Source organism: Manduca sexta, chromosome 12, assembly GCF_014839805.1.
Source record: "Manduca sexta isolate Smith_Timp_Sample1 chromosome 12, JHU_Msex_v1.0, whole genome shotgun sequence".
Lineage (NCBI taxonomy): Eukaryota > Metazoa > Arthropoda > Insecta > Lepidoptera > Sphingidae > Manduca > Manduca sexta.
Window position 1 is genome coordinate 9,181,586 of NC_051126.1, and position 22,060 is coordinate 9,203,645.

Sequence of the window (22,060 nt, forward strand, 5' to 3'; positions counted from 1 at the left end):
TCAATACTTTTACTTACATAGTTGATGCTAAAACAGAGATTCTTAAAAAAACAATGTGTTTCAGCTCTTCACTGTCGACTAACACTCATCATTCACACCCTGTAAAGATCCCTTGCCGAGTATGGACTTCTCTCATACCACGCCACCTTTCTCGGTCCCAAGTCAATGTCATCGAGGTTGATCCGCGATAATACTCAGGAAAATAAAACCAACATACACAGATTAAGTATATTTATATTATGCAACTTAATCCCAACTATCGCTTTCTTTGAAAGCTGTCACACAGTGCGACTTGCTTTCACTGTCAAATTTTTCTATTATCTTCTTGTTTCCTTTAACTTTCTCTTGTTTGGCCGTTCTTGATGACTCTTGATGGCCGTTGTTCGGAGTGTTGGGCCGTTTGTGCGACACGTGTGAGTCGGTATCGGCTGTATCCGAATTTTTTCGGCGGCGGTTCGAACACGTCTATCTGGGAAAATAAGACCTGTTTGACTTCTGAATTATCTTGATACTTTGGTGGCAACGTTCTGAACGTATATATTTGCATGTTATAATTCCAATAAATGCATGCTAGGAAAAAACTTTGGATTTCAAAATAATCTCATAAGTAATTATTTTTTACAATAATTGAACACAAACAGTATACATACTGTACTGTGTAATAAATAAGTCTTAATAACTAAATAAGCTAATGTATGTAAAATAATTATAATTTAAATTTTAATAGACAATTATTTGCTAACATTTCAGGGGGTGCCCACCTGAAACACTCCTGAGGAAGTCCTCTTGCACGTGATGGGTGCATGCGCAGGTGCGGGCGCGAGCACGGGCGGGTGCGCGGGCGCAGGCGGGGTCGCGATGGCCGGCGACGGGACACTGCGGGTCCTTTCACGTGGCACTCTCACCGGCACCGGCGAAGACTGAGGTGTGGGCGGGCTCACGTTACTTGCTAATACTAATGCCAAAATGTTCTTTTAAATATATTAAAACCAAAAAGTATATATCCCCTATTGAAACATAATACAAAAACTATCTCGAATAAAAAAAATACTAAAATATACCAACCTTGCCGCGCTTTTATTTCAGATGGATGTCTGTAATAAAACAAAGACATTTAAATACTGTATCATCTAGAAAATGTAATATACGAGATCATTTGGAAATAGCATAACTAAATTAAACTCCACAGTTATCTTCATGAAAAATAACATTTTACACTATTACACAAATCCGTGATGTAAAATAAAAAAGTATCGAACAAAATAAATATCAATAAAAAATATTTTAATTTTATACCCCTTGAGTACAAAATTAAAATATTTTTATTTATATTTCGAGTAGCGTCGATAGCCTAGTTGGGTGTGGAACGAACTGCCAAGACGAATGTCCGCAGGTTCAAATCCCAAGAGCACACACCTCTGACTTTTCTAAAATCATGTGTGTATTCTTTGTGAATTTATCGTTCGCTTTAATGGTGAAGGAAAACATCGTGAGGAAACCTGCACATCTGAGAAGTTCTCTATAGGAATTTCGAAGGTGTGTGAAGTCTACCAATCCGCACTAGGCCAGCGTGGTGGACTAAGGCCTAATCTCTCTCAGTAGTAGAGGAGGCCCGTGCTCAGCAGTAGGCAAGTATATAATACAGGGCTGATATTATTATTATTATTATACCCCTTGATGCCACTACTACTCTAAGACAATTCGTCGCAGTGACTATACCTTACTTTATACTTTCAGTCAGAAATGCACTTTCGCACACGCCAAATTCACTTAACTACAAAATTGTAAAAAAATCAAAAATTTAATGGATGAAATATACGTTATACAAGGGTGCATTTTGGCACAATGTTAGCCGAAGTCATTACAAATATGTGGTTTCATTTATTAATGGAATCTCAAAATGATCTCAAAATGATACATGCACCTATAACATAACATCTTTATTTTATTGAAGTCCCCGAATAATTTTTCTGTTACAGTAATCGAAAGTAAGCCGTATGTATGAAATATAAAACTTATTTATGGATTATAGAGTAATTAATAGTCAATGAATAATTTGATCACACTTATATGTAGGTCGTAACACTTTTTACAAAAATACTGGTCACTCAGTGTTCGAAGTCGATCTTCTAAAGTGTTCATTAGAGGTTAAATCACTACACTGGGCGTATTCGATCGTACATCTGTATCAGATATTTGCTTAATCTTTGTACAAAAAATATACAAAATCGATATTGCTCTGCTTGATTTTGACATTTACACGCCTAGTGCCAGCATTAAAACCGCTGCAGAATACGTTGCCCAACATCACAATGTAACACACGTAACCACTTCGTGAAGCATCACTTTTGTTCATATATAAAAATACTTACATGTATAATGTATCTTTGTATATGTATGTATGTATACGTACATCCTGTACTTTTAGTTGTATTTTATTATATCAACAGTATTTTAAAATAAATAAAATAACTAATATTGATGTGATGTTTCATACAATCTGGCGAGGTGGAATGTTGTTAAACATATTCAGCATGGTGTTTTGCGACACATTTTTAACCTATTTATCTATCGAACACAAACATCACTAAAAACTAAACTAAACAAATGGCTAAATGTAGTATCGTGGTTTATTTCTAGTATTATTTTCACATAACACTCAGGTCCTAAGGATTTTATGAAAACTTATTCCAACTTTCTAAGCTAAATAAAAAACCATGCAACGAAAGGTTGAAACTACTTCGTTGAATCGGAAGAGGTTGAAATGTTGGAGTAACAAATTAAATGATAGAGTCACACACAAACAATGCAAAGGCAATGGATGACAAATTTAAACCGCAATGTGACTCCAACATCTCTCTATGAGAAATGAAACAATTACAATTGATTACATCTTTATTTATTTAAAATATTTTTACAAGTTTCTTATTAACTTGAATAATAAGTTTTAAGCCATTTAATAGCTATAATTTTTCGGTAACTTACATTTGCATACTGCAAATTCCTTACTTGCAAACTTATCGATAAAAGCTATTATAAACATTGTTAGAGTCACATTGCTTTCACCGTTCAAATGTCTGACAAAAATCTAAATAAAACCTTATGAATTAATATGTGTTAAGAGCAGTCTTGTAAATTACTTTTACTTTCTGAATTATTTTTCCTTAAAACCTTAATATAAAAGCAGTACAAAATATATGAAGCATTATTATGACATGCAAAATTAAACACTACAAAAAAACATTAAAAATATATATGAGTTTTAAAACATAAAATATAATATTATTTTATGATTAACTTATAATATAAATCTTTGGAATATTTGGTCGAGCAGTGGGAATCGCTCGCAGCGCGGGAAATGAGTTTCCACGCACTCCATCATGAACAGAACAACGTAAAGAAAGACAAATGCGACACACACGAACGCAATGGCCATAAATAAAGTGTTTAATACGCACACTGTCTTACAGTCGCCGGACGCTGCGTCGCTCCTTGAGGACGTCTGTGGATAAAAAAGCATCTCTGTTATTATTTTAACACTCTTTATTTTTTGTTCTGCAAGAACGTCTAATGGGCACCTTCCTTGAACAGGTGAGAATGGTCATGTCGGACTCACCGACCTTCCGACCTAGATGTCACATAAATGATCTCTGGTCGAGTCCCTAACCAATTTTATACCGGTATACCGACTAAAACCAGTGGTGGAATGTTTCTGCGCCTGTGGGATAATTCGAGAAGTTGTGAATGCATCCGAATTCGTCGACACGACTCCGCACAGTACCACGGCTTATCTCTTTATACAGAGTGTAATTTTCAAGTGGGCGTGAATGGCGAATACCGAGTATGATAAATACCTTAAAATGCTAGTAAGAAGTCTCGGATCCGCTTAAAATTAAAACTAAAATTTCATCCACGCCTACTACAAAAATTCACCATGTATATATACGTTCTTCTTGTTTTTTTTTTTTTTCATTAATCTATAATATAATCTTTATGAATCACACTGTGAGTTTACATCAGGCGTTTAATACTACTCGCTTAAGACTCGCCTTATCTTTATCGGCATGGTACTCATAACGCGAAATCGGGACGGATATCAGCAAGTAATAGACAAACGACGTCGTCCGTATTAGAGCAAGTCATAGCACGCACCTGGTGTATCAGTCGCTTGTAGGTGGAGTAGGGCAGCAGCGCCACGCCGTCGCGGGCCTGCAGCGCGCGCAGCACGCCCGCCGCCTGCTCGCGCCGCGACAGCGCCACCAGCGCGCTCGTGTCCTCCACGAACTGCACCGTCACCGGGCCTGCGCACACACAAACGCACGTCTATAACATACGTCACAAGATAAGGGGTGTGAACGTACGACGAACGCGTCACGTGAGGACGTCTCGCGAGCAATTACTCCAACTGTTTGCATACATCTTTACTTATTGGCTCGCCGAAAGCGCATGCGTCGGGCGTATGCAAACACACACAAACAGATTTATGCACTCAGGACATGGCATAGACAGAATATTATATGTCCATTGCATAAAATTGCTTTAGTTAGTAGCTGCGATGGTATCTATACTATTATATAAAGCTGAAGAGTTTGTTTGTTTGTTTGTTTGTTTGTTTGAACGCGCTAATCTCAGGAACTACTGGTCCAAACTGAAAAATTCTTTTTGCGTTGGATAGCCCTATGTTCGTGGAGTGCTATAGGCTATATATCATCACGCTATACCCAATAGGAGCGGAGCAGTAATGCCTACTCTCAGGAACTATGGGTCCGAACTGAAAAATTCTTTTTGCGTTGGATAGCCCTTTGTTCGTGGAGTGCTATAGGCTATATATCATCACGCTATACCCAATAGGAGCGAAGCAGTAATGGCTAATCTCAGGAACTATCGGTCCGAACTGAAAAATTCTTTTTGCGTTGGATAGCCCTTTGTTCGTGGAGTGCTATAGGCTATATATCATCACGCTATACCCAATAGGAGCGGAGCAGTAATGGCTAATCTCAGGAACTACCGGTCCAAACTGAAAAATTCTTTTTGCGTTGGATAGCCTTTTGTTCGTGAAGTGCTATAAGCTATATATCATCACGCTATACCCAATAGGAGCGAAGCAGTAATGGCTAATCTCAGGAACTACCGGTTCGAACTAAAAAAATCATTTTGTATTGGATAGCCCTTTGTTCGTGAAGTGCTATAGGCTATATATCATCACGCTATGACCAATAGGAGCAGAGCAGTAACGGCTAATCTCAGAAACTAGGAGTTTGAACTGAATAATTCTTTTTGTGTTGGATAGCCCTTTGTTCCTGGAATGCTATAGGCTATATTTATCATCACGCTATGCCCAATAGGAGCGGAGCAGTAATCGCCTAATCTCAGGAACTACCGGTTCGAACTGAAAAAATATTTTTGTGTTGGATAGCCCTTTGTTCCTGGAGTGCTATAGGTTATATATCGTCACGCTATGACCAATAGGAGCGGAGCAGTAATGAAACATGATGCAAAAACGGGGACAATTTATTAGTTTTGAGAGCTTCTGTTGCGTGCGCTGCGTAAACGGTTAAAGTTATGCAACAATAATGTATGACGGGATTGTTCCTCTTAAAAAGTTCTACAAAAATATCATAAAACAAAAGTCCCCCGCTGCATCGGTCTGCCCGAACGTGTTAAACTTAAAAACTACCCAACGTATTAGGATAAAATTTGGTATGGAGACAGTTTGAGACCCTGGGAAGAACATAGGCTCCCGGGAAAATATATAGCGTGACTTTTATAACGGAAAACTTTAGCCCGAAAAACTTTATAACGCGGGCGGAGCTGCGGGCAAAAGCTAGTTTTATATACCTATGTCTAATCATTAATTCTAAACTCACCAAATGGGCTAAAAAGTTGGTTGATATCATTCCTCTGCCATTCTTTAGGAAATGTTAAATGAAACACGTGGTCTCTCGACGGCGTCGCTGCAAAAACACAAGAGTATGGTACTTAATACCTTCTACAAGACTGCGATTATTTCTAATGCCATTTGCAGGGATTGAATCCCTCGCGGTTAAAGTTAGCCAGATGACCAATGATAAAATCTAATGTGAATCATTTCTACAACATACTTAAAAAACCTATTTATTCGGTCCACCTCACAATGGGGGCTGTAAAGCTTTCTGGTATATGAAAGTGTACTGACGATCAGCGCCCGCGAGATTCATATAAGGCGAGTCCTGGTGCGCCGTCTTGCACAGGAACAGCTTGCTGAGGAACGGCTTGAGCACGGCGGAGGTGGCGCTGGGGCGGGCGTGCTCCTCGCCGCGCATGCGCGACAGGTGTCCGTGCATCGCCAGGAAGCACAGCCCCGTCACGTACGCGTCGAACCCCGCCTCGTGGTGCTTGTCATCGGCGCGCCGGTACCCGCGACCCTCCAGCGATCCTTCAATATAAATAAGTTTGATTCAATTATTAAGTATAGTGTTACCGGGAAAAATTAACCTAGCCATGTTATGGTAAAATAGTAATTAATTTCTTTTACTGACAACATAAACTTTAAAATGAAAGGTGAAAGGGACACCCCAAAACCCAGTTTTTTTTTATATTTTCCTTCAGGTTATACCTATAAGTTTTATAAAAGGGTGCGTATATATCTAAAAATGGTTGTCATTGCAGTACATTTGCTAGATATGTACACACCGCAACACATTTTGTCGAAAACTTTATCCACCAATGACAAGAAATAGCAAAGACCGTGTGAATATCTATACTATTATATAAAGCTGAAGAGTTTGTTAGTTTGTTTGTTTGAACGCGCTAATCTCAGGAACTACCAGGTCAAACTGAAAAAATATTTTTGTATTGGATAGCCCTTTGTTCCTGGAGTGCTATAGGTTATATATCATCACGCTATACCCAATAGGAGCGGAGCAGTAATGAAACATTTTGCAAAGACGGGGAAAATTTATTAGTTTTGAGAGCTTCCGTGTCGTGCGCTGCGTAAATGGTTAAAGATATACAACAATGATGAATGACGGGATTGTTCCTCTTAAAAAGTTCTACAAAAATATATTATAAAACAAAGTTGCATCTGTCTGCCTGAACGTGTTAAACTCAAAAACTACCTAACGTTTTAAATGAAATTTGGTATGGAGACAGTTTGAGACCCTGGGAAGATCATAAGCTCCCGGGAAAATATATAGCGTGACTTTTATAAAGGAAAACTTTAGCCCGAAAAACTTTATAACGCGGGCGCAGCCACGGGCAAAATATTATATAAAAACTAACCACTATAGTGAAAAGGTGCATTAGGAAATAATTGTCACAACAATAAACAGCCTCAGTCTATACAGTTAGACACTGTTCCCTATGACTTCTATCTAACCGACTTTGTGACAAAAACGAGATATATTCCCGCATGAAAAAGGTAAAACTTACCGACTGTAGGTATCGAAAACGGTTTGCTAGATAAAGTGGAGAATAAATGCTGCAATACACTCGAATTTACTCTGTCCTTAAACGGCGGCAAACTAGACATATACTTGGTGTCTAATAACCTGAAACAATATACATGAGACGTGAATATGTATAAACGGTAAACCACACAAAATAATAATTGATAATAAATATGGAATATATACGCTTGACTCATCAAGATGTAATTTTGTTTGTTGTATGAATAAAAACAAAAGCTCTCAATTATGAACGTCTGTAGTAATTATATTAATATTCTCTCAACATGTTCTTTCAAGGGGAAATGGACTAAATAAACCGGTTAATATGATTAGTTATAATTCAATAACCATATTCATATGATCCCTTTTTTTATATGTCGACTGTAAAGCACACACCTTTTGTTTTTAAACGCGGATCAGCTGCGCGGCGGCACAGAAAAGAAAATCTTTACAAGGGTGCGGTGGCATGTTAAAAATAAGAACTAAGTACAAACAGCACGTCGGCACACCACTCCTGGTGTGTTTCATGTTGCTAACACAAACACATTTGTTACGTTAGTCAAATGCTCGTATCACTCATTTTTACTTTGACTGTGGCGACGCTGACGTTAGAGTTCACTAAACGAGAGCGAAAAACATATCTGACGTGTCACGAACAGCACTTATGTCAATTATACATTCAATGCCTTGAAGTCATCCTTCAACGATTATTTAGGCAAGGAAATAAAAAAGTCAATATATAAAAAAAAAACAATTACACTGGGAACATGCAATTACTGAATTCCTTGAAAGAGTTGTAGTCCAGCGGCAGTGGCTGGAAGAAATGATTGAGTGTGTGCAGGATATCCAGCAACATGTTGTGACCTACCACTAGCTTCCCCTGTAATAATAAATATTTTTTTTAATCCTGGCCCAATAAAACCCTTAATCGTATTTCATTCAAATTTACACAAAAAAACTGTAAATCCTATGCTTCAGATTCAATTATTGCACATAAGTACAAGTACTTGGTTACTGTGAAATGGTTATTTCATTGTGGGTAATATTTCATATTGAAATCATGCCCTGTACCGTTACTAACTTTGCAATTTACTACGATAAAATGGTAGCAAATATAATAAATATTATTAGAGAAAAAATACCGATTGACTGATCATCCGTGCCACTTTAGAAAATCCGACAGCTTCTTCCAATTCTTCCCACTCGCGTTCATTCTTCTGCGCGTTATAATTCTTAGTGTCGTCCTCTGACTTTATCCTTATAACTTTTAATACCCTATAAGCAAATAACATTTATTTATAGGTAGCGTTAAATTTTATAGTCTCAATGCATAAATAACTAAATGTCTAAGTATAATTTTTAAAACTATCTGAGTCTTATATTCTGATCCTAGTAATTGTCTAAAAGTTTTGAAACTTTAAATAGACCCTCGTTTAAAGAGCAAATTCTTTTTGTATAATACATAAAAATAACAAAAATAAAAAAATATTGACAAAGCTGGCAACAAACCAACATTTGTTCTATGTTGTTTGTTGTATTTATACAAGGTCATTTTAACATTGCATTAATAAATTTAACCACATACTCGTCAACCAATGTTAGCAGAAGTGAAGACCTCTGCTAACATTTTGCCAATAATCATCCATGAATAATAATTTTTACCAAAAATCCTAGTTTTACTTTTCTTATTTTGTGATAATTTTTTAGTTTTAGTACACATAAAGTGTGTCCGTGACTATATCTCTGACTGAAAGTGTAATGTTGCTGCTGCGGCGAATTCTCTTAGAGTACTAGTAATGGCATTGGGCTTGCAAAATTAGAATGACTTTTTTATATTTATTTTGTTCGAAACTTATAACTATACTTTTTTATTTTGCATCTACAGTTTGAGCAACTTATGGTAAAATTTTATTTTCAAAAAGTTAAGTATGTGGTTGCATTAAGTAATGCAATTTCAAAATGACCTTGGACATAAGAATAATATACAGTGCTTTAGTGTTCTGTGTTAATGTTATGAACATCATGAAATAAAGTAAAACTAGTAAGCAAATTGTACACTATCACTATCACATCTGTGTACATGTTGCTATTATAATATAAAAGCTTTAAATACCTGGTTTTGTTTTCCAAAATTTTTGATTCAATCAAGACTTCATCTTTGAAGCGTGCCCTTATCTCTTGGAAGAGAAGTAACCTAACGAAAGAATTGCATTTCTCTATCTCCATCTCGTCAGATTTATTATCATCTATAAATTGCCGAACTTGATTACTAAAATAAAAACATTCATCAGTACTTTGTTTCACTTTACAGTAATTAAGACTGTAATAGCCTAGTTGGTATGTACTAGCTCAAGAGTTTCTTTGTTAGTTTATTTGTTTGAACGAACTTATCTAAGGAACTAGTGGTTTAAATTGAAAAAAAAATCAGTTAGATAGCTCATTTATCGAGGATAGCTATAGGCTATATAATACCGCGCTATGACCAAAATGAGCAGAGCATCAATGAAAAATGATGGGAAAACAGGGAAAATTGTTTGCTACGTAACAGGTTACAGTAACACAACAATCATGTATGACGGAATTGTTCTTAAAAAAAAATCTAAAACAATATGAAACAAAGTCCATCAATGCATCTTCCTGCCACTTCTAAACACAAAAAAACAAAATTCTATTTATAAATTTGTATTTGTAGATAGAATTTTAAGTAAATATTATATTGCAAATTTTCAAGAAGTCATGAAAAGATAGATAAATAAATATATTATTCAAAAACTTGTTAATGCTAACATGAATTATGAAGTATTTAAATGTGATGACACCAACAATGTATTTGAGAACATAAGGGTATACATATTTAAATATATAAGATCTCCAAATACCCAAGATCTCATCTTGTTATGGCTAAGAAAGTTGATGGTAGATGGAATAAATAGAAAAATAAAAGAGAATAAAAAAATAACATTGTAAGCCTGTCAACAATGTATGAATCGTATGTACTCACCACACATCTTCAACAAATGTTTTGTGTTCATCAGGAATGGTTATAGCATCCTTCTCCTTGGCTTGAGTCTTTTGTTTTTCTAACAAGTTTTCTCTTAACCGTGTCTCTACTGGCTCTGTCATGTACGATATGCCTGCAATTACAATTATATAAAATCTACCCTGATAGAGCTAGTAATGCAATCATGAATCAAATACATAAATTTTCATATTATGTATACAAATACACAAACAAATCCCCATAATGTTTTAAATTAATGAGCAGTGTTGTGACTTTTTAACATGGATTACATTTTTATTTGAAGCAAGACTTACCTTCTTTAAATACCTTGTTAAAATCGAACCCTTGTGCTCCAAGGAAATCCAAACTGGAACTCTGGCACAAAAACATTTTCTCAGTTCCTACCTTTCCTCGTGGGAATAAGTAGAAGTTGTAGGTGTCATTCATATAACACTTCCTATTGTGATCCCAGTAGAAGGCACACAACCCGTACTGTATCAATAAAAAGTCCTTAGCACCTTTTAACAAACAATAGTAGTACTCTTCTGGAGTGTCGAAAGCAGACACGTCCCGTCCGTTTATTAGTCCAGTAAATTCAGTATCTATCACTAAAAAGTCCGCTTTGTCAATCGAAGCACTAATTAATGGCAACGCCTCTTTAAAATCTGAAAAAAAACATTTCAGTAAGCTTATAGCCTTACTACTCACATCGGTTTCTAACTACTATCACTCACTTTTCCTCACAACCTCCATTTCAAATGTGAAATGTAACTTGTAAGACGTTAATAAAATAAATTTAATTGATATTTCTTATTATTATTATAAAAAAATTGTGCAGGACAAGTACAATACAAACACACTAATTTTAAATAACATTTGACAAAATATGAAAATGGCATTTATGATTTGAGTCTCATTGTTTGAGTCTGACAAGAATCGGGGACCGGGTTTTCCTGTTTTTTTTTAAATTTATAACCATAGACACATGTCTTTCAGCCGAAAATATAATAAAACATACCCATTCGAGTGCAACAAACAAACAATCTTAGGGTAAAATTAATTATTGTGTCTATAGACGAAATACAATATTTAGTATAACATGGACATATAACAATAGTAAACAAAAGGAATATATAAGTATAAATTTTCTTGACAGTTTTACAAAGATGTTTACGTTTTATGAAGCTACTTGTACGTGTGTGTGTGTGCGTGTGCGTTAAAAAAAAGCATCAACAGAATACGTTCAGACTTTTTTTCGTAACCAAAAATTAAATCTAATCTAATATTTTAATATAAAGCTAGCGAGGTTTTCTAGGTTTATGATATACAGTATGTTCCATTCTAAAATTTTATTGAAAGTTTGTTACCTAAGTATATTTTTCATACCCAATCTCAAACATTGTGTCGCGTCGCCCCAAATTTTCATAAATTCTTACCCTATCTCAAAAGAGAGGTATGAGCGGCCGTAACAACAAATACGTCAATGCGGCCCGCCTCGATAAATAATGTGTACAGCATTAAAAATGCGAGTGAACCGCCCCGCCACACATCGGACTCCGGAGCATAACTAAAAATAAAATAACCTTAGAATTTTAATAATGTTTTATTTTCGCCTAAAATATACATAGGTATTGTGTAATATTATAACAATTTTATTATATTATGTAACATAAACTGTAAATTAACAAAGCATTTGCTTGACTGAGTAGAAACCAAATAAACACATATCCTTATTACTCTTTTTGCTTCAATAACTCAAAACACAACGCATATAAATGAGAATACTATAGATGAAGAGCAAGACGAATAATTATTTTTAGACTATGTGTTGCTCGTGATTTCACCCGCGTTTAAAGCCTTTTCCACTTAGTCTAATAAATGGTTTTACTTTCTTTCTTACAAGTCCGATGCATACCGCCATCGGTACAACGCCAGTGCAATGTATTAAAATTCAGGATACTATGCCTGTGTCAAATTTCCTACAAATCTGTTTAGCCGTTTCTGAGTTTATTTCTAAGACATTAACACAAACAATCGCATTATAATATTAGATAAAATAAAGTATAAGAGGACGATTGATGTGGTGGCTTCCCCCACAACAAATCTGATTTTCATATTGTATGAGCAGATAGAGGTGATCGTCCACTACATTGTTATGCCAGTTAGGTATGAAAGGCACCAACATAATCCCATTACTTTCATAACTTAACTTAGCTCTAGTGGAAAAGTACTAAAGACTCTAAACGCAACTCTTCTGAGTACTTGTTAGGTTAGAACATAAAATAATCTGCTGGAAATTGCCTCTCTTGTGCAGCCATGGCTTTGACTTGTCGCAAAGGTGAGACACGCACACAAATATAGGTAACAAAGTACAATAAAAATTATTAATATGAATTAAATTATTTTTTCTAGGTGAGCAGACAATCTCTCATAAGCCGACTTGTTCCTATAAATGTGTATATTTGCCTTTACTTTCTTCATTAGTAGCTTTGGGTCGATGTCACTAAGCTTCATTAAAGCATCTGAAAAATAAAATCATAAAGTTTAGAATTCTATGTATTTAGGATGATGTTGAACTGAACTTTCACTTCTAAATATTAGGCATAAGGGAGATTTTAAACTAATGCTATAGAATTCATATAATAATACGTGAGGAAAATTCTTTGTGCCCTTTTTTAAGCACATTGCGCGCAGAGTAGAGTGAGATTTGGCATTATTAAAGTTTATAATATACAGAAGTATGGCATAATAATAAAATTTATGTATAATATGTGTTACACATATATTAAAAATTAAGAGAAAATATTGCCTTCAACATGGGCTTCCCATAGTCGCCAAAATAATGTAAATAACAAGGACTTGTGGGTTTTAGTAGTGAGTTTAAATGGGAGCAGCCTGTGACAGGCTGTACAAAAGCTATGCAAAAATATAAAATAACATGTGTAGGATGACTTGTAATGGTAATAATATGATTTATATAACTTAACGCAAAAAACATATCACAAACAGGCTTTCGCCCCTCGATATAATTATTAACATTAGGACGACAAAGGAGGCCATCAAGGACTCGAGAGATGCGAAAGTAAATGAGGCCAGAAATCGGAAGTGGGCATTAGTCACAGGTGTTGCCATTATACAGACTATACATAAATAGGTTCTATAGCATTATATCCAACCAAGCATTTCATTGCGGAACGCCTCGTCAGCATCGTCGAGGTGTATGAGCATGGCGCCGTAGAGCGCGTCGACGTGCGCGCCGTACACCACGGTGTCGTAGGGCCGTGGCCGCTGCGCGAACAGCGCGCACAGCGTCTGCGCCGCGTATGAACGAACCTTGTCGCTGCTGTCGTCCAGCCGTTTCAACACCACTGCAATATGCGCATTAGCATGATTTGTAGACAGCGTTAAGCGGTTTGATCAAAATTTAGTTTAAGGAATTGGCCCACATTACCGGTTCATACTATGACCGTGTTATGAACGTATCAGGCACTGAAAGAATACGACGTGTCGTATTCTTGGATAATCCGTGGATTACTATGCCCGCTGCAATGTTTTAGTGACCGTACCATCGCTGCATGTCATGCATGGACCGTAGTGACACCGACCAAATAATCTCGCTGACAATTGTTAACAATCCGTGCAAGGCACATGGTATGCTGTTGATGGTGATGGTCGGTGAAGAAACCGCCTAATGCGCATAGTTACAAACTTTTCAATACAAAGGATATTTTTTACCTGACACGTCATTACTATGGTCATAGTATGAAACGGTGTAGTGGGCAGACTCCCTAAGGTATAAGCAGAAAAAGCACTACTATGGCCGACACTGACTTAACTATAGTTTATTAGGTATGTTATAAACTTTTAAATAATAATCGTATTGCAGTGATTTTAGCCACCTAATCTACTGACTTTGTTTTAACCTCTAGGATTTATGTAAGTTTGAATTAAAGTCGCCAAATAAATTTAACAATTAACGGAAAACATCAATAACCTAAACGATCAAACACATCGTCTATTAACAAATATCTAAACAAAAAAAACACGATAAAATTCCTCAAAGTGACTGACCAAAGTACAACTTATGCAGTATATCCGCAGTGAAGCAGCCGCGGCGGCCGGCGAGAGCGGCCAGGCAACAAACAGCCCGCAACGCGTGCTGGCGGCTCAGCACTGAGTTGTCGTCCACCAGCCCCGCCACCAGCGGCACCATCTGCTCCAGGAACGGCTCCAGCGACTCCTTGCTCGGAAACAGGTTCACTTGCTGTCGAGAGTTAACACTTACAAAAGGGGTGATCAGATTTGCTATTTAATCTGCCACTAGTCGCTCGCGTCACCAACCTTGTCCCTATAAAAGTCCCCTACTTTCTTTACTGGAATAAAAATTACCTTGGTGTTACCCAGGGGTATTCTCCTGGAGTCAGTGAACACAAAAAACATTCTTACAGTGAACAGTGAAGTGAACAGTGAACACAAAAAATATTCGTACTCATACATTTTTTACGTTAAAAACATTATGGTGACCTTATCGTTGTGGTCGCCATCGCCACCCTTGTCCGAGTTGAGCGGCTCTTCCAGCGGGTTCTCTTGCAGCGCGGAACAGAGGCACGCGATGGCCGCCGTGCGGATCGCCTCCGCGGTGCGGCCCGCCGACCACACTAGATTCGGCATTATCACCTCTGCGAAAACGAAACTAATTTAAATCTGTGAGATGTTAGTTACCTAATTCTTAGCTGTCTCGTTTGTGTCGTTTTCATTTCGAAATTAAAGTACCAGTGTGCTCATTTCCAGGGGTAACTGGTCTTCAATAATGATAGTCTAAGTTTAGGCTGCAGTTGGCTTCTAACGTGGAGATTTATTTATATCTAAATATATATTGATTGCTTTCGATACTATATCTGATAGTCGGTTTAAACGACACTCTCTTTCTACATGTTTTTTACGAGACTTTGTCATTTAAGCGTTGTAACTGATACATCTTTTTAGTTAATTTCTACTGTATTTAAAACGCCGTGATTTCACACAAAATTATAAAGAAAACCTTGAATACAAATAAATCAAATCTACTATGTAGTATTTACCTTCAATAACAATTTTAAGGAATGCCTCGAGTTTATCATATTCACATTTCCTGAAGTTCTCCTCCCGTTTCAAGAGCACCGTGGATAACGTAGTGAATATTTTTAACTTCACTTCAGGATCTACTTTAGGAGTTGCCAAACACTCTTTCAACAGAGGAGCTATTAGATGAAGTTGGGCACCCATTGCTGACCCTATAAGAAAAGATGGCATTGATTGTAGTGTAAATAAGCGATAATTTTAAAATTATTTTAGGTAATTCTTAAAATTACCTAATTATTTCCATAAAACGTATAATGGCAGAAAATAGTAAAGACAAAGGAATAATTGTCTAGAATAGGTACTCCAATAATAATTGAATCAAGAAAAAGCAATGGCAACACAGCCACATTTGAACGTATCATTATGTAAAATATACATAAGTTCCAGGTTTTGAACAAATGGCAACACTAACCTGCATGCGTCAGCACGCACTCGAGCAGACAGCGGTCGGGCGCGAGCAGCGTCCAGCCGAGCGCGTCGCTCGTGATGCGCGCCAGCACGCCGCGCACGTGTCGCGCGTACAGCGACGTCAGCGTGCGCCCGCACTTCTCTACCTCACGTAACTTGTCCAGATTCGCTGACAACGATATTTATAACAATTAGTCTCCTCAATAATTGGAACATGCTGAGCAGAAAGAATCCAACTAACAAACTGATATTCTTCAATTATTATCAGTTTGTTAGTTAAATCTTTTCTGTACAAAACGATCCATTTTTTTTTTTGTATAATCCGTAAAAAAATTACATAATACCTTTAAGGCTTCATGACTAAACGCAACAATCAGTTCTAAAAAAGAAAACTTAAGGAAGGTCAGTTTAAGAGATAACATTCAATTCATTGCTAATGATGATGATTACCAATTGATTGGATGGACCAAAGGATTTATACCAATGAAACCTCATTACTAATCTTAATTTACTAAGCGTCCAGGGGTACTAAAATCATATTTATATCGTTTTCGTATAAACAACGTACAAGATTGTAAGCTCCGTACTCACACAATGCCATCATCTGTATCTGATCATCGACAGGCATCGCAAAAACGGTGAAATTGATCGTGAATAAGTGATCAGCGACCGCAGCGCACGCCTCGCCGCACAAGTCCATCAGCGCCTCGCACACTTGCAGCAAGTGCGTTTGGTACTTCGGCTAGAAAAACGGTAGGTAAGTACATCATTTGGATACATGCGATTTAGACCCCAGATTCTTATAAATCTTGAGACTCCTTCCTAATACAACGCTTAAGAAAATATCTTTGACGGAAGGTAGTCGTATGCTTAAATGGAGATACAGGCGTTGCGATGTCAAATAGGTAGGTAAACTAATAAGAAATTTGCGGAGAGATCTTATGAGTCTTAACTTTTTACCACTTCGTAGTAAATTATTAAGTACAGCATACACATGTGCAGTATGTAACAAAATTTAACATCTTTTAAACCCAAATTGATTAACCTTTCTCACGGTACAGCGGTCAGGATCTGCCAGCTCTTTACAAATCTCCGGCAATGCTTTCTGCGCGACGAGTTCACCGCGCGAGCCCTTAATGATGTTGGCGAGCACGAGCAACGCACACCACGCGTCCACGTCCGCCTCCAGTAGCGGCCACCACGTCTCCGGGGTGATGAAGTACCCGAATAGCTCAGCAGCGCGTTTGATCTTGAAATAAACCACAGCATGTTCACAAATATTATAATTAATTATTATTTTTATACTTACTTTTTTAATCCCAGAACGCGACAAGCTTACGTACGTTCATTGACAGTATTGGACATTGCGATGGATCCTGCCCAGTCGTTTTCTTTCATACGAGAGCCCTACTAGTAATAAATGTGTACGCCGTTCACTATCTAGATAGATACATATAAATAGCCTACCACGAGTAGAGTCAATCCTGGTTTCGATGAACGATTCAAAATCGCGCTTGGCCGTCAATTTTACCTCGAGCACGACGCGGCAGTCCTCATCAGCGGCGCCTCGCAGCATGGTGCGTACAATGGTATTCGCGTGCTGCGTACAGCCCTCCTCCGCGCACAGTATCAGCCAACACAGCAGCTGCGACACGCGGAGACGGGCGTCCGCTTGCCATCCATCCATTTCTGTGAAAATTTTATTATTATGTAGTGGCGCTATAACCATATAAAGCAAGTCAAATCGGATTCATCAGTGTTGGGACACACACACTTGCGCAGCTATGTAAGTGCACGTGCGTAGTTGTGCGAGAACGCTGTGTCACACCATACCTCCCGTATAAAAGCAACGCGCGTCTTTGTTTAATCAGTACGTCTTACGATTTGTTACTATTACCATCTAAGTACGCCTCTGTGTATTAAACGTACTCTGGAGTTTTGAATTATACAATATATACAGTGCCATCTTTGGAGTTTCATTATAGCTAGAGTTGCGACTCCCATACATTACCATCAAATACACAATCAACTCTACATTGGTGACCCCGACGTGATTCATCCGACGCGATACACAAGACGTGATTCATCCGAAGCGATACACAAAACGTGATTCATCCGACGCGATACACAAGACGTGATTCATCCGACGCGATACACAAGACGTGATTCACCCGACGTGATCTTCAAGATGGCAACAAAGCTCCAAATACACAGACAAAAGAAACGGATCTACTGGGAGTATCCGTTCAGGCGCGTATTCCTGACTTCTGGGTAGATGAACCTCGCGCCTGGTTCATCCGGATTGAAGCCACCTTAGCACCGCAGAAGGTGAGCGACGACACATGCCCAAGGAAGTTATAACATCTATTTTTTGGCACAACCTCCGGACAGGCAACAACATATTACTACAAGTGGTCGAGTAATCAATATTCCTGTAAGATTTATGGATTCATTAGGACTCACATTATATATAAGCATATACATTTTTTACATATTTTTACTTTATTCTTACATTTTTTTTTTCTTTTTGTTCATATACACAGTGTTTATATTTTACAAAATTCATGTGCAAAACAATTCTTCGAATCATTACTATTGCATCAGATCGTAAACAACGCACGGTATCGAGTCGAGTACATGCCTGCTCATGTTTCTGCTCGATCAGCAAAGCGTTCGCGATGGACAGTTTTTGTACACATTTTATGTCTTTTATAATATTAACGTTATAACTTTGAATTATTTTAAAACAAATTGCTTTGTCAAATGTTACCCATCGCGAACAAACTGCGTAACGATGACCTAGATTTTAAATTATTTGTAACATTTTATTTGCTTACTTGGACATTGTCATAAGGTATAAGAAGCATTTATAGCGCTATAACTTCATACGTTATAGACCTCGCGGACAATCCACACTTTACGAATAATCGTAACAATGGGCAAAACTTATAGTAAAGAAGAAGTAGTTATAGCCCAGAATAGCGCAGTTGAAACGCAAGTTAATCAATTTAACATAACATTGATCGTCATAGCATCACTGCTAGTCATCATGTTAGTTACTACAGTGTGGTTACAATGTCGACGCAAAGTTAAAAAGTGGTTAAGAAAAGAGGTATCAATCGCTGCAACGAAAACAAACACCTCGCCACCTGCAGACAGCTACGCGTAATACGAGCTGTATCCTGTTGACGCGTCGAACTTATCGCAATGTTCAACAACAGCATCAGTGTCCAGTGTCTAGCGTTATTATTAGTCAGCGATGAATTTGTACTCGTCACATATTGTTTTTATTGTACTTATGTGTAGTTACTTCTTTTATAAACTGGTTTTTATGCGTTGCGTTAATTTTTTTGTAAAAGGGGGGAATGGTGTTGGGACACACACACTTGCGCAGCTATGTAAGTGCACGTGCGTAGTTGTGCGAGAACGCTGTGTCACACCATACCTCCCGTATAAAAGCAACGCGCGTCTTTGTTTAATCAGTACGTCTTACGATTTGTTACTATTACCATCTAAGTACGCCTCTGTGTATTAAACGTACTCTGGAGTTTTGAATTATACAATATATACAGTGCCATCTTTGGAGTTTCATTATAGCTAGAGTTGCGACTCCCATACATTACCATCAAATACACAATCAACTCTACAATCAGTTTTTTCCAAATAGAAAATCTCGACATTTTGGTCGCCTTTCTGGTCAACTCAAACAGTTAATGAATTATCAAATAAGGGAAGATCAATAATTATAACTAATATATAATAATAACATAATTCAACACAACAACAACAAATGACCTTTTCCAATAGCTGGAACTATTTTTCCAATATTGCTTTGGACTAAAACTCTGCATCCAAGATTAGGTCGGTTGACATCAGGGTAATGAGAGGGTATGTCTTTTAAGAAATCAGTTTTCTTTTTAAGGTCTTCCTCATTTTCTTCCATGTACTGCAAGCCTATATCTGTCCATAACTTGGTTGCAGTTTGTCTTACATCTGCTATTGCATCACTTAGACTGAAAATATAATTGAAAATAAAATTATACAAGTAATTAACACAGCATGATCAAAATATCTTATAATTTTTTGTATAATCTCTCAGAACATGTATATGATAAATATTTTATTATGGCCAACTCTATGGTATTGTTTGTATTATTTATATTAGTAATATGAAGATTATACTTCATATTATCTTCTACTTCTTTAATATTATGTTTTAGTTTTTAATTAGGTATGGTGTCAATGGTAAATCACTACATAGTATAAAACAAAGTCACTTTCTCTGTCCCTATGTCCCTTTGTATGCTTAAATCTTTAAAACTAGGCAACGGATTTTGATGCGTTTTTTTTAATAGATACGAGTGATTCAAGAGGAAAGTTTATATATAATAACATCCATTAAATAGTGGAGAAATACTGTTTTTTGGTATGTTATACCCGTGCGAAGCTAGAGCGGGCTGCTATGTTTTTATATACAACATTCACAGTTTTTCTGTAGTGTATTTAGTATCAGCCGTACGAAGCCGGGGCGGGTCGCTAGTTAAATATATTTCTATAAACATATTATCACCTATTTTTAGCTTACATGGAGAGAATTATAAGATGATTAAATTGTCACTAAATTAAAAAAAAACATTGAAAAGCTGACTGAAATTAGCCTTATAATCTAAATTACTTACCTTGTCAGCAAAAGAGGTAGCATCCTATGCCAGAATGAATATCTGTCTTTATAGTTAAGCATCCAGTTGCCCACTTCAAGTGTTACCTGCAGGCGTACCTGAGTGTTCTCATCAAATAACTTCCCAGCCATTGGAGTGATTGAGAGCTCAAAACATTTTGCACTCCCTGCTAGCACTATTGCACCTGACATCATGTTTTTTATATTAGTTAAAAAATAATTTAAAAATAATATAAGCATTCAAACTCAAATAGTTTTGTGATGATAAAAAAATTGTTATTTATTTATTTAGCTATGAAAGTTTACTCATTAAATAAATTATTTATGATTGTATATTACCTATAGCTCTGATAGCTGCAACACGAACTCTATAATGTTGGTGAGGAAAGTTAGACAAAACAGGCTTTACGTAGCTCTCTGATTGGAAGTGGAAATCTCTTTGCAACACTTTTGTCAGCAAAATTATACATTCACAAGCTTCAAGCTTCACTTTGTGAAATGGATCTGTACTTGTTTTAGACAGGATGCTAGTCAAATCATTCAGAAATGGACTTAAAAGATGAGTGACTTTATACTTCTCTATAATTTTATGCACTAGTTCCATTAGAATCAAACGAATTTCCTCTGAATCTTCGACGATTTCCGGACATCCTATACGGCGCACGAGCACGGGCACTATATAAGTTAAATAGTAGTCATTAAGGGGCAGTTTTTCTATAAAATTTGAAATTATCTGCGCAGATACTTCCCGACCAGCTTCGGATGGATCAGAAAAACTTTTAAGGACATATGCATAGATTTCTGGGAATACTATGGTAAGGTCACAATCTTCGTTTAGAGCATTCTCGAATATTTCTTCATTTATCTTCACCAGCGCATGCTTACGAGTCAATTTTGATTCGCTTTGCAATGCAGATATATGAGGCTCCAACAGGCCTCTAACATCATCTTGTAATCTACGTTTTGTAGTAGTCATGTTTCAAATAATTTACGTGCAAAGTTTACGTCTTTCAATCCTTTCTTCTTATTGACAAAACAAAAGTGCCGCACAAAATATGTTTCCATGACGACGTTGACATTTTGACAAACGGACCATGACCCAGGGCTACCAAACTCCTAAAAAAAATAGCCCAAAGTCACGATAAAATATCCCTAAATAGCCCTAAATGCAAATACCCCAAGAAAAGCCCTTTGCTGTCAATGTTATTTTGTATGGTGTAGTGTATACCCAATGTGTATACCTATCTAAGAATATAATTGAAATAAGTCCCCTGTTTTATTACAAGTTAAAGGCCGAAGCTACGCCTGTAGTTGTGAGGATCGAAGAGAATTATACTACAGCGTCTCAGAACAATGCTTGTCATTGTTCACAAGACAATATTTTTATGGCTTTAAAATTAGCCCTAAATTATTTTGGGTCCTGAA

At 36.9% G+C, this 22,060-nt stretch overlaps 2 protein-coding genes across 4 annotated transcripts; both read right to left on the reverse strand.

Annotated features, from left to right (window-relative positions):
- Positions 1 to 216: 216 nt before the first annotated feature.
- LOC115446481 (poly(A)-specific ribonuclease PARN) lies at positions 217 to 11,465 on the reverse strand. Of its 3 annotated transcripts, none has more exons than XM_037437890.1 (14): positions 11,447 to 11,465; positions 10,743 to 11,093; positions 10,429 to 10,561; positions 9,541 to 9,696; positions 8,570 to 8,702; positions 8,186 to 8,307; positions 7,411 to 7,529; positions 6,176 to 6,415; positions 5,868 to 5,954; positions 4,153 to 4,301; positions 3,459 to 3,502; positions 1,066 to 1,094; positions 762 to 955; positions 217 to 465 (listed from the first exon to the last, which is right to left on the reverse strand). In XM_037437890.1, exons 1-14 carry the CDS (start codon positions 11,448 to 11,450, stop codon positions 247 to 249), a joined length of 1,980 nt encoding a protein of 659 aa, XP_037293787.1. In that variant the 5' UTR covers positions 11,451 to 11,465; the 3' UTR covers positions 217 to 246. The 3 variants fall into 3 exon arrangements, with proteins under 3 accessions (XP_037293787.1, XP_030029017.1, XP_030029018.1); XM_030173157.2 differs by lacking the exon at positions 11,447 to 11,465 and adding an exon at positions 11,163 to 11,390; XM_030173158.2 differs by lacking the exon at positions 11,447 to 11,465 and adding an exon at positions 11,163 to 11,390 and having other exon boundaries at positions 226 to 469.
- A 553-nt stretch (positions 11,466 to 12,018) lies between these two features.
- On the reverse strand, positions 12,019 to 21,947 carry LOC115446476 (dynein assembly factor 5, axonemal). Its single transcript, XM_030173151.2, has 12 exons — positions 20,975 to 21,947; positions 20,637 to 20,820; positions 19,753 to 19,970; positions 17,489 to 17,646; positions 17,003 to 17,206; positions 16,549 to 16,699; positions 15,962 to 16,126; positions 15,510 to 15,701; positions 14,953 to 15,107; positions 14,500 to 14,692; positions 13,605 to 13,796; positions 12,019 to 12,950 (listed from the first exon to the last, which is right to left on the reverse strand). The coding sequence occupies exons 1-12, from the start codon at positions 21,609 to 21,611 to the stop codon at positions 12,823 to 12,825; spliced, it is 2,577 nt and encodes an 858-aa protein (XP_030029011.1). The 5' UTR covers positions 21,612 to 21,947; the 3' UTR covers positions 12,019 to 12,822.
- Positions 21,948 to 22,060: the final 113 nt, after the last annotated feature.

Bases quoted from the DNA above. Each gene is read 5' to 3' on its own strand.
- LOC115446481 (XM_030173157.2), bottom strand. The intron at 8,703-9,540 runs GTATTTAAAGCT...ATTTGCTTATAG, and splicing joins ATTTTGGAAAACAAAACCAG to GGTATTAAAAGTTATAAGGA. The intron at 466-761 runs GTGGGCACCCCC...TTTCCCAGATAG, and splicing joins CTTCCTCAGGAGTGTTTCAG to ACGTGTTCGAACCGCCGCCG.
- LOC115446476 (XM_030173151.2), bottom strand. From the start codon at position 21,611: ATGACTACTACAAAACGTAGATTACAAGATGATGTTAGAGGCCTGTTG. The intron at 13,797-14,499 runs GTCAGTCACTTT...CGCATATTGCAG, and splicing joins ACTGCATAAGTTGTACTTTG to TGGTGTTGAAACGGCTGGAC. The intron at 12,951-13,604 runs GTTGGATATAAT...TTTATTTTTCAG, and splicing joins GTTCCGCAATGAAATGCTTG to ATGCTTTAATGAAGCTTAGT.